This window comes from Astyanax mexicanus, chromosome 14 (genome assembly GCF_023375975.1).
Source record: "Astyanax mexicanus isolate ESR-SI-001 chromosome 14, AstMex3_surface, whole genome shotgun sequence".
In the NCBI taxonomy this organism is placed as follows: domain Eukaryota; kingdom Metazoa; phylum Chordata; class Actinopteri; order Characiformes; family Acestrorhamphidae; genus Astyanax; species Astyanax mexicanus.
Window position 1 is genome coordinate 20530778 of NC_064421.1, and position 17128 is coordinate 20547905.

Sequence of the window (17128 nt, forward strand, 5' to 3'; positions counted from 1 at the left end):
ACAGTTAGGTTTTCCAGTGGTTGTTTACCAGCAGCTTAAGACAAAATCTCTCCCCATTATATAAATAGGTTGTCATGTACTGTGCTGACTATTTGTGGAATTATGGCCATGGAATTGATTTGGCAAAGGTCATCATAGCATTTTAACACAACTATTTGCTCTCTTTTCGTTTTCTCCACAGTGTCAGCTGCAGCCAAAGCCATTACTGTAACTGAAGAGACGGAGAGGAGCATGCGCGCCACATGGCGACCGGCACCCGGCAACGTGGTTAATTACCGAGTGTCATACAAGCCTCATGATGGCGTACGCCCAATGGTCACCAAAACACAGCCCGGCACCACCACTGCTGTCTTGCGGCGACTTCAGCCCATTACCACCTACGATATTGTAGTGGTTCCTGTCTACAAGCATGGAGATGGACGAGCAAGACAAGGAGAGGGAACCACATGTATGTGTGGCTTTAGTTAAACACTGAAATATTTCTCTTTCTCTTTCATTTCTACAGGTGTTTCTTTATTGGGAACAGTGTGATTAAAGAATGACATTTATTGTGTAGAAAGTGACTTTAAAGTCTTTATAATCAATCTCAAGTTGTGTTTTAGAAAAACACAATACTCATGTAGATATCCAAATTTAGCAGATTGCAGTGGTTGTTTATTTTGCTTAAATACACTAGTCTTTAAAGTAGTATTTAGGACCATGTATGTGGCCCAGATTTACATTCAATATCTTAAGTGTAATATTACTTAAGGCCTTGTTTAAAACCCATTGGTTCAAACAAGTTGAGTATTTTAACACACTTTACTATAATAATTTGGAAATGGTCACAATAATAGTAATGAAATGGTTTTAATCATGCTTTTGATTATAATAGTACACAGTTTTTATTGAAATATTCTCCTTCTGAACTTTCCTCCAGTATCATTGTACAAAGCTCCAAGAAACCTTCAAACATCTGAACCCACTAAGACCAGTTTCAGGGTCACATGGGACCATGCGCCTGGAGATGTGAAGGGCTATAAAGTGACTTTCCATCCTATCGATAATGAGGTGGATTTGGGAGAGCTGGTCGTCGGTCCATTTGACAACACTGTGGTTTTAGAGGAGCTCAGGTAAGTCATACACAAGTTTGTGTTTTCTGTTAGTTTGACTCTTCTTTTATTCTTCATTTCTATAAAATAGTTTAGTAGAAGAGGTGTTGTCTAAAAAGAAATTTAAGTACCTTGTCTCTTCCACCACAGAGCTGGAACTAAGTACACGGTCAGTGTGTTTGGAGTGTTTGATGGTGGAGAGAGCATGCCCTTGGCTGGAGAGGAAAAGACCACTCTCTCTGATGAGCCTTCTACTCCAGTAATTGAGGCTTCAGGTAACTTTCCATCTCCTAGTCTGCTAATGTTTTGCAGGAGAGCAGAAGTTCAGAGATAGTGGAAATTTAAATGAGTTAAATGCTGAAGCAGTTTGATGTGTGAAATGCAATAAAAAACAGTAGTGTATTAGACATTAGGGATAGACACTGATACTGGCTTTGTATTTGAATAGAAAGATAAATTATTAGCATAAAACAGATATTTTGGTTTTAGAGTTGGGATTTATATCCAGATATTATAACCAATATCCATAATCCATTTAAACAAAAAAGTATATATTTACAGTGTACCAATTCTGATACCTGAAATAATAATTTCTCAAATGTATTTGTAGTTTGTTACAAATGTAGGAAAAAGAAGAAAATAATCTAGAATAAAATATAGACGTTAAATTACAATTTTTAAAAAATCATCGTATATTGGTTTGAAATAGAAGCCAATTGTACATTTTCTAATGGCTGTATATTTTAAGCAGTTTTCTGCTGGCACTGATACATTCAAATATACATTTGTACATTTGACTGATATTTCAAACCAATATTTGATGCCATATTTACTGTACACTGGAAGGGCAGAGAGTTTAGGTGAGGCTGATTATCTGTTCTTTTGACTGTGTTTGTAAACCTGTAGAAATGTTAAATTTATCTGTAATGCTAATCAAGGTGAATTTAAACCGCGAATGCAGACCAGTTATTATTATTATTATTATTATTATTATTATTATTATTATTATTATTATTATTATTATTATTATTATTATTATTATTATTATTATTATAGTGTAAGACACTGATAAACTATATGTTTTTGAAGCCATTTTTCAGTTTGGACAAGAAACGTGTGTGATGTGTGATAACATTATTGGATATCCCAATATCAATGTGGTCTCAATAAATGAAGATCCTGAAATTTATGTAAGCTTCTTTAAGGTTTTAAATTGCAGCTCTTTTAGTGTGCTTGTATCACAGAAACAATACAAATGTGATGTGTATGTTATCATACAGCTTTAGTTTGGGTTTAGTGAGTAAAGGAGCGTGCATGCTGTGGATAGTCTCTTTTACATTGTCTGCGAATGATCCCATTGTTAAGCTCTGTCTGGTGAGCCTAATTTGAGTCTTAGCAGTGTTTGTGTCTGTCTTTATACTTGGGGATTAGTTTAAGATGAGGATTAGAATCCAATTAGTAAAGTAACGTTAAAAGATTTTTAGTTGAATGTTGGTTAATTGCAAGATAAGTATCTCCTCAAGCTAACATGTCACCATGTTCCTAGAACAGCTTATGCTTTTTTACCTGGATAATTTTGTCAGGAAAGATTAGAAAGAAATGAATATTCCACCCGGTGACTTCACCTCAGACTGCTTAAACTGTGACTTCATCTAACAGCTTTTGGGTTTTAGGAGCAGGCGTGACAAAAACCTTATCTACTCAAAATTATCTCCGTTTTACAGCCTGGTGTGTGCATGAGAGTATGCGTATGAGAAAGGCAGGGAAAGAGAAAGAGAGAGAGAGAGAGAGAGAAAGGGAGAGAGAGAGAGAGAGAGAGAGAGGAGGGGAAAATCTGACTTGTTCAGTGAAAGTTTTAAGCACAGAATGGTGACCTTGGTCTGGAATGCAGCTCCTTAATTGGGAGCAGATCCAGTGACTGGGCTTCACTGGCCAGCATGAGCTGAGGAGGAAGACAGGATGGACTGAGGCAGATCCTGCTGTCTCGCACTTTGGCTGATATTGCTCACAGCGTGTAGCTCATCATGGCTACATAGTTGAACCGAGAGTGCAGTGGGATAGCAACTATGTGTGTAACATCCTGAACTCCAGGCTTTTTACTTGGTAATTAGTCTTAGGACACATTATTCACTAGTGTGACTACTGTGAAACTAATATGTGAGTTATGAGCACGGGGAACATGTTGGATGAAATATGGGCCCTTAGGGGTGATGAGGTTGAAATGTGTAAGATGAGTGTGAAGCAGTGGCAGAAGCAGTAAGTTTAAAAAGCATTTTTAAGAGGTAAAGGCAGTTTATTTCTACTGAAAAACGAATGGTAAGGTTTTTCTATAGTATAGCTACCCAAATGTTCATCGTAAACAAAATAAAAAACTGCAATCTTTTGTCTATTAGTGCTGTGAACAAAACATATCGACTATGATTTTGTTTAAAATAATAGTGTCACACAGTAAACAATGTAACATTAAATATTTTAGTGTAACAAAAATGTTCCACTACAGCTCTGGAAAAAATAAGAGGCCACTGAAAATGATGGGTTTCTTTGATTTCCAAATCAAAAATCTCTGGAATATAATCAAGAGGAAGATGGATGATCACAAGCCATCAAACCAAGCTGAACTGCTTGAATTCTGGCACCAAGAGTGTCATAAAGTTATCCAAAAGCAGTGTGTAAGACTGGTGGAGGAAAACATGCCAAGATGCATGAAAACTGTGATTAAAAAACATGGTTATTCCACCAAATATTGATTTCTGAATTATTAAAACTTTATTAATATGAACTTGTTTTCTTTGCATTATTTGAGGTCTGACAGCTCTGCATCTTTTTTGTTATTTCAGTGATTTCTCATTTTCTGTAAATACTTGCTATAAATTACAATATTTATATTTGGAATTTGTGAGATATTTGGAATTTGTCTTTAGTTTATAGAATAAAACAACAATGTTCATTGTACTCAAACATATACCTATAAAAAGCAAAATCAGAGAAACTGATTCAGAAACTGAAGGGGTCTCTTATTTTTTTCCAGAGCTGTATATTTAGTGCATGCATTTAAACTGCAAACGATAACAACTATCCAAAAATACCCTAAAGCTTCCCAGTAAATAGCAAAACAAATACAAAATATACAGCATGCAAGACAGAATGCAGCTGTTATCACAATATGGATTTCTTTATCGGTTCATAAATGTTAACAATATCGTGTATGAGGTGACACACCCCTAGCCGACAGTATTACATAAGAAGGAACATAAAAAATGAGAACTTAATTGCCTACAGGTTCTCACTTGTGCTGTACACTTCTGTCTACCACATCACATGTGTGTGTGCTGTATAAAAGATGTGCCTGATAGAGATAAATGCACAGCATGCGTTGGCGCATTCTGATTTTTTTTTTCCAGTAGCCTGGAAGCTCCCAGTGGAGTCCATCATACCTGTGTTGCTCAACTGCCTACACGGCATCATTTATCATCAGTTGCATAAAGAGAGCGTGTCTGTCAGCAGTCAAGGAAAATGATCTTAAAATACAGCCTGTTGTTGACAGCAGCATAATTATTATCATGCATTAGTGATCAAAATAACCTGCAATTCATCAGATGATTTACACCCATTGTTCAAGTGCCACGTCGCACTTAAAGAATGAAATATGTTTATTTTGAAAGCTGTGAATATAATCAGAGGAAAAAGCATCTGTTTAGCTGGCATGTCTTCTCCAGATTCTTGACAGCCTTAGATAATTCTCTTTATTCACAACAGAAAAGCTCGGGCAGGCGTGTCTAGAAAACATGTTGACGTGTACAAAATCTCTAAGAACCTTTGATCTTAAAATCTTCTCAAGACTTTTGAATGCCAGTTTTCCCCATCCACTCACTATGGCTTTTTATTTTACCAGAGGGATTTTGGAGGTAGTAAAAAAGGGTCACAATATGTTTTGAATGTTAGCTTGTCCTGTTTTTGAGCTGCTTGCGGCTGCGTTTTTCTGAGCAGGGGCAGAAGGACGTCGGTGGATCCACTTTCATACAGGTGTCTGCAAAGAAGTGGAAATGCAGTGCAGACTGGGGAATGTGCTGTGACTAATGAGGAGTGGTTCTCTTCGCATGATGAAGAGTCAACATTAATTTCCACTGATCTTATGATTTGCCTTGCATTGCTGTTACCTGTAAATAATAAATGTAAATAAGTGTGAATGTAAATGTACTAAATAAACTACTCTTTGTGTTTGGCTTGTCGGGTATTTTTTCCCCTGAGATAATTTTGTGTAATTTTTTATTTATCTTCTTCACAACACAGATTCTTTCCTCTAAGTGTCTTCTGACCTTTGACACTTCATCTTCTTCAATATAGAAAGCAGTAACTGCAGCACTGTTTATTTCTATCCTGACTTATTTCTATTTTAATTCTGCTTGCTCAGATGTGGTGTGCAAAACCACTGCCCAGGCTGATATAGTTCTGCTCGTGGATGGCTCTTGGAGTATCGGACGTCTGAACTTCAAGACCATCAGGGCCTTCATTGCTCGCATGGTGGGCGTTTTTGACATTGGCCCAGATCGTGTTCAGATTGGTAAGCCTGCACTTTATTTTGTTTAGTCCAGGTGCACATTGGATCTGTGCCCAGAGCCCAAAGAGTACCAGAGACTGTGTTTTGTTTTCGTGAACAGGTTTGGCTCAGTATAGTGGAGATCCAAAGACTGAATGGCATCTAAATGCACACAGAACAAGGGACTCGCTGCTGGAGGCTGTGGCCAACCTGCCGTACAAAGGAGGAAACACACTGACAGGTATTTTACACCTGTATGTGTAATATGCTGGTTTTTAGGTGCTTAGATAAGGTCTGTCATGATCTAGGTTTCACAATGTCAGTATCAGAAACTGAGCTGTATGTATTTATCCCTGTTTGGTAAAGTATATGTAGACCTGACTGCAGCCATGTTTAGGATAGTTAACTGTGATTTTTTGGGAATCTGTTACAGTCATGCTATGAATGCATGACTGAACTAATTACCCTGTTTTCTTTCTTTCTTTCTTCTCCACAGGCCTTGCCTTGAATTATATCCTGCAGAACAATTTTAAAGCTAACGTGGGCATGCGTCCAAACTCCCGTAAAATTGGTGTTCTTGTCACTGACGGCAAATCTCAGGATGACATTATCGCAAACTCTCAGAATCTGCGTGACCAGGGCATTGAGCTCTATGCGATCGGTGAGAAAACATTTACTTTCCTAGCCAGTGTTGCAATGATTAAGTCTTGAGACATACTGAATGGTCATTATATGGTCATTATTTTTGACTTGACCTTTAAACTCAAAACTAACTGAGTGCACAAATTACCTTTTTTTGTAAAATAAAGCACCTTTTGTGCTTCTTGTACTATTCTATGTAGCTATTCTTGTACTTTAATTACACCTTAGAAATTACATGCAAAACAGTGCAATTTGGCTGAGTCGTTTCTAAGTCATAACGATAAGGAATTGCAAGTGGTTTTAAGAGGTTAAACTTGATGCTAGTATGCATTGCAAGACCAGAAAAGATATATATGTCACACACAAGCAACTAGTATATATATATATATATATATATATATATATATATATATATATATATATATATATACTTTACTGCCATGCTGTTACTGGTTACTGGTACAAAGAAACCTTGGGTTAGCATAGAAGTACAAATAATGCTACCCACAGCATCCCACATAAATAAAATCTATATGTGTGAAATAAATCTCAGATTTGATCATTTGAGGGCTAAATCATGAGAGATGATAAGCTAAATTCATATAAGAGGGGATGTTTTTTTGCTTGTTATTAATAAAACTATAATATAAACCCCAAAGGACAAATCGACAAAAAGTTGAAACAGTAGAACAGAAACTGGCCAGAACAAACCATGAATGCAGACTATTAAGCAAGAGAAAAACAGGGGCCCTAAAGTGAGGGCATGGCATGAACACAAGCAAGATTCTTCCAGGAATGAGACAAACAGGGGTATTATATATACACTGAATTAAACTACGGACACCTGACAAAGGTAAGAAGAGAGTCGGGGAATAGAACAACAAACACGTGGAGACACACTGAGGTGACAGAGACGTGAATCATGAGAAGAACACTGCAGGCGAACATAGATACATTGACCAGACAAGTAAGCAGACAGCAGACATGGGGGCAAGACAGGGCAAAACCTGAAACTGACTAGGTCTCGCCTTTAATTATCATGACTAGGACTCATCAGATTAGATGTGATGACTGTGATAAAACTGACTTCCAGGTGAATATTAACATATTAGTAGAACATTAGTGGCAATTAGATAGCTAACATATCTAATATAACTATACAAGCATCCTGGCCCTGGGTTTATCTGAACATCCCATCTTTTTTTTTATTGAGGATGAGTCTGTGATGTTCTTGTCTGCTCTCTGTGGAATGTAGGTGTGAAGAATGCTGATGAAAACGAGCTGCGCTCCATTGCCTCTGATCCTGATGAAATTCACATGTATAACGTGGCGGACTTCTCCTTCCTGCTGGACATTGTTGACGACCTGACAGACAATCTCTGCAAAAGTGTCAAAGGTGAGGAAAAGTCAAAGCACTGATTTAATGCTTTAATGACTGTGGTGTATTAATCTTAGTTTTGGCACACAGGTGTGAAGCCCATGGGACTAAGTAGAACCTTTTCATATGTTTTAAGAAAGGCTAATGAAAAAACGTTCAATGGCTGGGTCAGATAATCAGCTTTAGATGTTTCCTGAGTTTTTACTAGTTTTCGTAATAGCAGTGAGTGCTAAGTAAATCTGTCTTCCTCACCGAAGGAGGAAATCTGAGAGGCTGACCTGCAGCCAAGCTGCTATCTCTTAAAGATGCTTCATAATTTTCGATGTCATGATGAAATAGCTTTGGATTAAGAGAGGATTCGTTTCCATTAGACAAGCAGGGATTCCTCTTCTGTCAAAGCCTCTTGGGTAATCGAGCTAGGATTTGTCAGTGGCTGCACACTTTCTTTTAGTGGGAGTCTGTCCCAGGCAAGAAGTGAAAGGTCATGAAACTGTGTAGAGGAAAGTTGCTTTTACGCAAAACAGAAAGCATAGTGCCTAAAAAACCTAAGTGCAAGGGAGTCCGCTTTCAATGTAAATAAGGCTTTAAAAAGGTCAAATGTTAAACTGCCACCATTATCCACTTTAGGAGGAGGAGTGGCATCACCTACTGACCTGGTGACCTCTGAGGTGACCTACTTCTCATTCCGCGCCACCTGGACCGGACCTGAGGGCCCTGTTGAAAAGTACCGTGTGGAGTATGTGCCGGTAGCTGGAGGCGAAACTGAGCAGGTATTATTCTTATCTTTACAGACAAAGAAACCACAATCCCCGAGGATGACTTTCTAAATCCTCTTAGTATAAGTTTTAAACATGGTTTTGCACAATGGGTTTGAGCTGGTATTACTGCAGGGAGACTAATAAGTCCACTTTGCAAGAGACAGCCGGGAATTCCCAGATTGTTGTTATAAGGGATTATTTATTGGGAAAGTGCTTCTAGCTCACTGAAGTTTACCTCCAGCGGAGAAGCCGTGTGATGCTTCTATATATTAAAGACCTTCAGTAGGCTGCACTCGTCCTCCAAAAGCTATAAATGTGAATTAAAGTGTCTTTAGACACGGGTCACTACCACACAACTATGTTTCCATGATTTTGTCTTGGTTACATTTCAATCTACCAAGTGAATCTAGACTTTGATGTCTAGCCTTTCTTTGATCCAAAAATACGCATGTTACTGGTTGTGATCTCATCGTTTTATGATGGTTCATCTCATTATATCCAGTTCTAAATGATATGAATAATGGTAAAACCTCTCCACCTCTATGGCAGTGTATGTTCAGGACATTTGTTCTGTGGCCAAAAACATAAGATAGATAAAAGGAAAAGAGTTTCCACTTGTCCACATGAGTGCTAGGCCTGTGTTTTTTTTCCCTATTAGATTGCTCTTAAATGAGCAGCAGAACTTTGGCTACAGACCCTGATGAGCTGGAGAACAGTGGTTCAGGGCCAGGTTTTAGTTTGATATGATTTAATCTAGTTAATCTTGCTTTTGCGGTATGCATAAAAATGTCTAAATATCATCATATGTATGGCTTTAGAGCCTGAGTTATTGTAGGTTCTTTTTAGTGCTGATACACTACATATCCAGTATCAATGTTTGCTACTTTAAATTGTAACTATTTCTAAAACAGATGTGCAAATACACACACACATATAGTTTGTGTGGTCCATGTAGAAAATTATTGCCAGTAAAATAGAACTTTCTGGAGCAAATATGCATGAGCCTATTGGCACAATACCTATTGCCAGCTGTGGGCTAGAGAGGTATAAAATGGAAGAGAACTGTGTTCTCTGGAATGATGGTGGTCCCGCCATTGCTCAATTGAATGCAATCAAATACTTACAGCAAACCTTCACTGGACAGTAGAGAGAATTACTCCAACAAAGGCAGGATAGACTCGTTTTAATAGCATTAATTTCAGAAGACACACTGAATAAGCTTGTGTCCCAGTATTTTTTCTATACTGTATAATGTAGTAAGTGTAATAAGTGATTAGATTGGAAAGATTTCATTTGAAAATGTAAAGGTTCATAAATCCTTTTTAATGCTTATCTCCAGAGCATCCAATAAGTCTGCCCTTACAGTGTGTACTACATTACTCTGATGCTTTATAATGCATCTTTTTTGTGCACTGTTACAGCTATTTGTGGATGGGGCAGTGACCACCGTGGTGCTAGAGGGACTGGATCCATTGACAGAGTACTCAGTGAGCGTTTTCTCTGTGGTTGGAGAGGAGAGCAGTGAGCCACTCTTGGGCGCAGAAACCACACGTAAGAACTGATTTTAAGTCTACCGCAAGTATTTTTCTTATAGTAACTGAGCCAAAGCCTTTGTAATGTTCCTATTAAATACAATAGGTTCTCATTTAATGGGAAATAACAGCAGCTTGCAAAGTTTTTACTTTTATTCTTAAAAGTAAATACACTGACATGCCTGTGATCATGGGATAAGGGACTAGTATTATGACTAGGGACTTGTCTTATTGGTGTGGCACCCATTACCAGACCTCTCTCAAACTTCACTTGACAATTCACATAGTCTTGCCATGAGCATGCTGGCTAGTGTTCTCACAATAAAACACCTCATACCCCCCTGAGGTAACACATAATTTTATTATTTGTTTATATATTGCTATCCTATAACATTTGGCATTTCAGTATACATGAAGATTATCTAGTTATCAGAGTTAAAATAATTATTTTTTGAGGCTTTGACTCAGAATTGTGTATTCCTGTGAATTAATATTGTAAACAACTGTGTGTTGATGTAGCAAATCCTTGTTGGTAGTGTTTTCTGGACCGCCAGTCCTGACTTTCTGTTCTAATGCTACATTTGTTAAACTTTAATACAGGATTTATTTGAAAACTAGGGATTCATTTACAGGTGATAAAATGTGTCTCTATTTAGATGCTAAAAATGTATGGTCTTTGTACTGTAAATGGTCAAAAATGCATTACATAAATGAAGTAAATTGATTGAATTTTAAGTACATTTGCTCATTTTGAGCCGAGACAAAGGTTTGCTACAACAACTTCAACAACTGTTTAGATTAGCAAAGAGTTTTGAAAGAGCTATGCTGTGTGGAATGTGTCCATTGCTATTGGCGTACATGACAACCACCGTCCTAATCATAACAATCATTGTTCCCTTCACAGAGCCCTGTATGTTACCAGCATGATGCTGCATGGCACAGCGAAGTGTCATTGTTTTATCCATGCGTTAAGCGTTCATATTGTTGCTGTTGTTTTCCTGCACCAATTTTGTGGCCTGTGAAGTTTTGTTGGGCTGTCTGTTCCAGCCTGATCTCACAGTGAAAACATCCACATTGGTTGATTTGTATCGTTTTGTAAAGTAACTTGTATTAAAAAATTAATTGCAGCCACTAGTTAGAAATGACTGGAAATCACTAAAGATGGCTGTAGAAAAAATGGTTAAATCTAACCTTTACCACATTGAAATGATAAGTTATTACCCTTTATCTATTAATTTCTGTAATTGAACTTTATTAAGCTCCAAAATGTATATAAACCTTGCTGTTTTATCAATTGTTCTTCAAGTACTTGCATCTGTTTCACTTAACAGTGCTGACAGTCAATGGATGAAAAAATGACCTACTTGCTGATTACTTATACTGGAATAATCATCCTATATGGACGTTTCTATGTGAGATCATGTTGATCTGTTTAGTTTCTATGTGTGTTGTGTTTGTCTGTCATCATCGTCATCATTCATCATCCATCATTGTGGATATGCAAAATCCATTCCCATCACTTCACTGGCTTCCATATGTCCATCTTGTCTATGTTGCCATTATGCCACGCCAGTATGCATCATTCATTTATTCACGCCTCTGCTAGGCTCATGGTACGGATAGATAGACAGGATAATATGCAATAAAGAAGGAGAGAAAAGACCTGTTCCCCCTCTGTAGTGCCTTTAAGTTCGGGGAGGAGTATGACCATCTACAAACAGCGTACCACCAGCATGAGGGTGAAATGGGAGCCCTCTGAAGGAGCAACGGGCTATGTGGTGCTTTACATCGCAAAAAATGCCACTAAGCCTACCACCGAACAAGAGGTACGATCAGTGCTTTAGCTGTCTACTCCAGTACCGCAAACACTGCGGTTCTGCTGCATCTGCTGCCCAGCATCCTTTCATCAACACAAGCTGTTGTGGCACTGCCTTTAGTTCAGTACAATAGATAGACATGTTTACACTACAAGGAAGACTTCAGTAAAAATAAATGAAATGAAGACTTGACATATATTAAACTGTTGTCAGCAGTGTTTGTAACAAGATTATGTAGATACTACAAATCGTTTCTGAGGCAAAGAATAAAATGCATTTTAAAAAACGAACTGAAAATGATATTCAAGACAGTTTCTCAAATTGCATTTTTTGTGAGTCCACTGCTTAGCACTCCTAAATGGACCCATGTGCTAGTTAAACTCACGGAACAAGCAACTCTTCATTTGTTTAATTTGTGGTCCACCAGAAATGCAGTTTGACATCATTGTCCAAGTGGATTTTCCTGACGTGATCCCACAAGTGCTTGATTCTTACCATCAGGCTTTGACTGATGATATGGTTAACTTTCACAGATTCGTGTGAAAGCCAAGATCACAGATGTCCAGCTGAAGGAGCTCATCCCCAACACAGCCTACACCATCACTGTCTACACCTTACGTGGCACAGCGACCAGCGACCCTCTTACAGATCAGGGGGTGACCCGTAGGTGGTGCTAGAGCATGCTACCCCAAGCAAGGATGCTTGCCATGGACTCGAGGTTCTTACTGTTGGTTTGTTTTTGTGTTTATGCTTATCTTTCCCTGTTCCACAGTGCCCTTGCCTCCCGCTGGTGAGCTGAGGATAAGAGATGTCACCCACAGCTCCATGATGCTACACTGGGATGCTGCGCCTGGCCTTGTGCGCAAGTATACCATTACTTACAAACCGGAGGAAGGAGAGCTAAAAGAGGTGGGCTTATCTTCTGACTTATAAACTAGACAGCCAAGTATTTTAGATTTCTGCACTATTTTAGTTTTTAAGTATTTTTAATTTATATTAAACTAGCTTTTTTACAGCTAGGTGGCACAATACTACCTTTTCATGGATTATACTGATGCTGACACTTACACTAAGCTGGTAGTATTATATTTTGCTTAACATAGATATCTCAATAATATTAATAAACTGTTGAACAAAATGTCTACTTCCTTATAAACCTTGCAATACTGTCATGTAGGCTTGAACAGTTGATAGTATGATAGTTGATAGTGTAGGCTATTAGCTCAAAATGGATTATACTTTTTCTATCTCATATTCAATTCAGGGATTTTGGGCAATAAAAGACCAGTATCATCCGGTTTGAATCCTGTTCATGTAGCCTGCCATCAGCTGCTGGAGCCCTGAGAGAGCCCAATTGGCCTTGCTCTCTCTGGGTGGGTAGATGGTGCTCTCTCCTCACATCACTTCAAAGTGTGATGTCACTTAACACAAGGCATCTGTAAGATGATTTATTGGAACGGGTCAAGAAGAGGCAGTGGCTTACTTCACATGTGTCTGAGGAGGCAAGTGCTAGTCTTCACTCTCCTGGTGCTGGGGCATCACTAGTGATAGTGGGAGTCCTAATGACTGGGCCGGGTAATTAGAGAGAAAATGGGGGGAAAAAAAGACCAGTATCATTACTTAAGTATTAGATTGGCATACACCACTAATTAATCAAATTAATGGCCTGTCTGTAACCACTTTGCTTTCTGAATGGTACATATGAAATATTCACTATACCGAAGCTCAAAGCAAGTTTAGTTACCATTCTCAGCAGTGCTTAGCTGTAATTGGCTAGATTTTTGGTCAGGTTATATATCAGGAACACATTTATAGAGGCAAAGCCATGAATTGTCACCATTGAACATATGTAGTGACATAGCACATCTCTCTGGGTCATCAGCTCAAGGAGCTCATCAGTGCCTCATCTGGAAAGTTTCTTGTCTGTTTTTGTGCAATACACCAGACATCCAACTAAAGAAGGAGACATTTGTTGATGGATACGAGTCCCTTAACTTATCACCCTAGCAAATGAGTTACACAACCCAATGGAAGCAGCAGCTGCAGACGGGCTATGCAGCGGATCTCCATGGCCTTTGTTTTTGGAGTGGAAGTCAGGTACAAAGAAGGGATCGTGCTACCAGCAGAAAATGGAGATAGCAGATGCCACCGAATGAGGAAGAGAGTTTGTGGATTTTTGAGTGGCATGCAGCAACCATGTCAGTCTCAGTGCACCACTGCTTTTGGATGTACGTTTTATTGCTGGATCATTTTTTTCGTGGAGCTGGCTGAGTCCGCCCTGGCCAGAGGAGCGCTACATCCTGAGGCATAAATCTGAGCACTGTGCTGCTCGTAACTCTTAGCGCTGGGACAAAAAAATGAAGTAAACACCCCCACACAGGCTGGATCACAGGTGGACCAAGGCCTGCGAAAGCACCATCAGCCTTCAAACTGCAGCAGCTCCTCTTACCTGATAGATGGTAGAGCACAACTCATGTACTCAAGTCTAGTCTAGTTATGCAAGAACAAAAAGCATGGATTACAATCTCAGATTTTTTACTTTCTACATAAAACAAGTTGTTTACCAGAGTCCTGAGAAATACTGCAGAACCTGAAGAGGCATGGAATGACCAATGATGTGTACATGTCAAGACATAGATTGCTATAAATCCTTAAACTACAAGGGCTCACAATTACATTCCTGACTCTCAAAGCTACAGAATTATAGTGAACACTCTATCCACAGTTCCCTACATCAGACTCCCCTCAGTGGGTAGCAGATGTTCACTGTTGTAACTCCTAACCTTTGGAATTTCCCACCCCAGACTCTTTAAGGCGGTGTGTCTATTTCCTCCTTCAGATCTTTTCTGAAGACTTTCCTCTTTAAACAAGACTTCCGTTCTTCCTGTTCTTCATAGTTTATTTTCTAGTAAAGGCTGCTGTACTGTATTGTATAGGGGGACCTGTGAATGTTGTAAAAAGGCTGCTATACAAATTACATAATAATTAGTTTTAGTATATTCAAAAAAGTGTTACTGCAATAAATATGTAATTAATAGTAATAAGCCAATAATATAAATCTATCTCATTCAAAAACTCATTGCCTAAACCACTGTATGCTCAATTGGAAGTTTTAAATATTGCAAAAACAATTCATTTAAGTTGTTTCTAAATATCGATGTTATTTGAATGGTGATAAAATTGTATTTGGTAACACTTTATAATAACTTTTATTAATATACCATTAACTAATAATTAATAACTGTTATTTGTCACATATTAAGAAACTAAAAAGTTGCTATCACATTTGTAAATACTAATGAACGTATTTGCAACATGAATTTCAATTGATAAACATTTGTCCGGTTTAAAATCTGTATTTACTAGCGATTTATTAATGTTCAAATTCTGATGAGCTAATGATTTGCTAACATTTATAATATGAATATCCATGCTGATGAATAAGTGTCATGTGTGAGTATTTGTTAATATTCAAATTCTGATCTACTGATCATAAGTTAAAAATATATTAATAGAATTTATTATAAAGTGTTACCTTGTATTTTTTTATTTTCCCAGTGTAAACACTGCACCAAACATTTATTTAGTTTCATTACAAATATCCTGATATGAATCGTGTTCTTCTACTTATCTAATGGAAATTCTTCTCACCCAGAAGCTAGTACTCTTTCTTAGATAGAGTGACGCTTAGACAGCTGGGCCACCTTTGGGTGCCCTACTTCTGAAACTTATTTAAGCGAATGAAAAAAAAATTGTATTTTTATGTGTAGCTTGAAGTAGATGGAGATCTGACGACGACAAAACTGGAAAACCTCAGGTCTCAGACTGAATATGACGTGGCTGTAACTCCAGTGTATGACTCTGGACTCGGAAGTTCAATGCTCAACCAAGCTGTCACAGGTATCACAATGACTCTTCAACTTTACATAATACCATTTATTTTTACAATTTAAACCAGTCTCAGGTTAATTTTACCCAGCCTGTGCAGCCTCCATTTTTATAAAGATGATGCTATGCTACGTTAATTAGTCTTTAGAAAATTCTTATTTCATTAAGGCATTTTTTTTAGTGTTTCCTTTTGATTATATTAAAATATTTTCTTTTTTGTCATCAATTTTGTAGATGTTGTCCCAGCGCCAAAGAACCTGAGGTTCTCTGAGGTAACACAGACAAGCTTCAGGGCACATTGGGAGCACGGTGCCCCAGATGTAGCTCTCTACCGAATCGGCTGGACAAAGTCAGGAGAAAACAACTGGATATATGTATGTGGACATAAATAAGGAAAGCTTCAGAATAGTAGCTCTGTAAATGTTGTTTGACATCGTAACCTTTTTTCACCTTTCTAACCTGTCGCTCTCAGGATATCCTAAGCAATGAAGATACCACTCACCTCTTGGAGAACCTAGACCCAGATACCCTGTATGATGTCTCTGTCACTGCTATTTATCCAGATGAGTCAGAGAGCGAGGACCTTCTTGGAAGCCAGCGGACATGTAAGACAATTCGAGTTCAGAAGCCCAGATACATTTAAATATGTATCAATGCATGCAAGTAATACTTCTCATGTGATGCTTAGACCTCCATTTCATCTTAATTCATTTTAACATAGAAATTATGTACTAACTAACACACTAACCTTTATACCTTACATTTAAAGTTAAGTTTGAAATGTAACAAGCATTCAATTTCTCTCTTTTCTCTGCCTTCCGTAGTATCCAAGGTAGTAATTACACCTCGTGAGTATTTGGACCTCACGCTCCTTATTATACAAGGTCGTGGTGCTTATAAAAGACATGCAGGAACAAATCTGACTCTTATCCTCCACAGCTCCCAACGGCCCCCCTCAGAACCTGCAGGTGTACAACGCCACCACCACCTCACTCACAGTAAAATGGGACCATGCTCCAGGCAAAGTGCAGAACTACAGGATCACATACGTGCCCGTAGCAGGAGGCAGGACCCAGACGGTAAATGATCTGATGAATTGTTTTAACCACATGCTTGCTTGAAGATTGGCTTGAATGAAATAAGTAATCTATAGGAAACTCCTAAATACAGTAATCAAATGTTTCAGCATCCCTGTTAAAATTATGTTTGCATTAGAGCATTATGTTTGCATGAGAGCATTAGTTAACAGATCCTTTACGTGAAATGAAAAGTAAAAAATTGAGGTAAAAATAAATAGCACATATAAGAAGTGCCACAGCCTTCATACTGTACATGCTACAGTTTGTGTTTCAGTGTCATAAAATAGTGTGTACCATCTGTCAGAAATTCCAAATTAGTGTGACATCTTTTACATTGTATTTATTTTGATATTACAGATGTAAAGTAGTAATGTCATGCAACCATTCACAAAACCAAGTCACATTT

General features: G+C 38.1%; 1 protein-coding gene across 6 annotated transcripts in view; it reads left to right on the plus strand.

The window, feature by feature from the left end:
• Positions 1-17128, plus strand: part of col12a1a (collagen, type XII, alpha 1a) — a 77962-nt gene that overhangs the window by 23620 nt on the left and 37214 nt on the right. For 3 of the 6 annotated variants that reach the window (XM_007253820.4, XM_049463355.1, XM_007253818.4), the window contains exons 15-31: positions 182-448; positions 920-1112; positions 1242-1366; positions 5503-5652; positions 5750-5869; positions 6125-6289; positions 7526-7666; positions 8276-8418; positions 9828-9957; positions 11619-11764; positions 12289-12418; positions 12528-12664; positions 15526-15655; positions 15878-16017; positions 16116-16248; positions 16468-16491; positions 16583-16722. In XM_007253820.4, coding sequence (XP_007253882.3) covers positions 182-448; positions 920-1112; positions 1242-1366; positions 5503-5652; positions 5750-5869; positions 6125-6289; positions 7526-7666; positions 8276-8418; positions 9828-9957; positions 11619-11764; positions 12289-12418; positions 12528-12664; positions 15526-15655; positions 15878-16017; positions 16116-16248; positions 16468-16491; positions 16583-16722 — 2414 coding nt within the window. The remainder of the gene's footprint in view (positions 1-181; positions 449-919; positions 1113-1241; positions 1367-5502; positions 5653-5749; positions 5870-6124; positions 6290-7525; positions 7667-8275; positions 8419-9827; positions 9958-11618; positions 11765-12288; positions 12419-12527; positions 12665-15525; positions 15656-15877; positions 16018-16115; positions 16249-16467; positions 16492-16582; positions 16723-17128) is intronic. The other 3 variants (XM_015607019.3, XM_007253821.4, XM_007253822.4) reach the window with 3 other exon arrangements.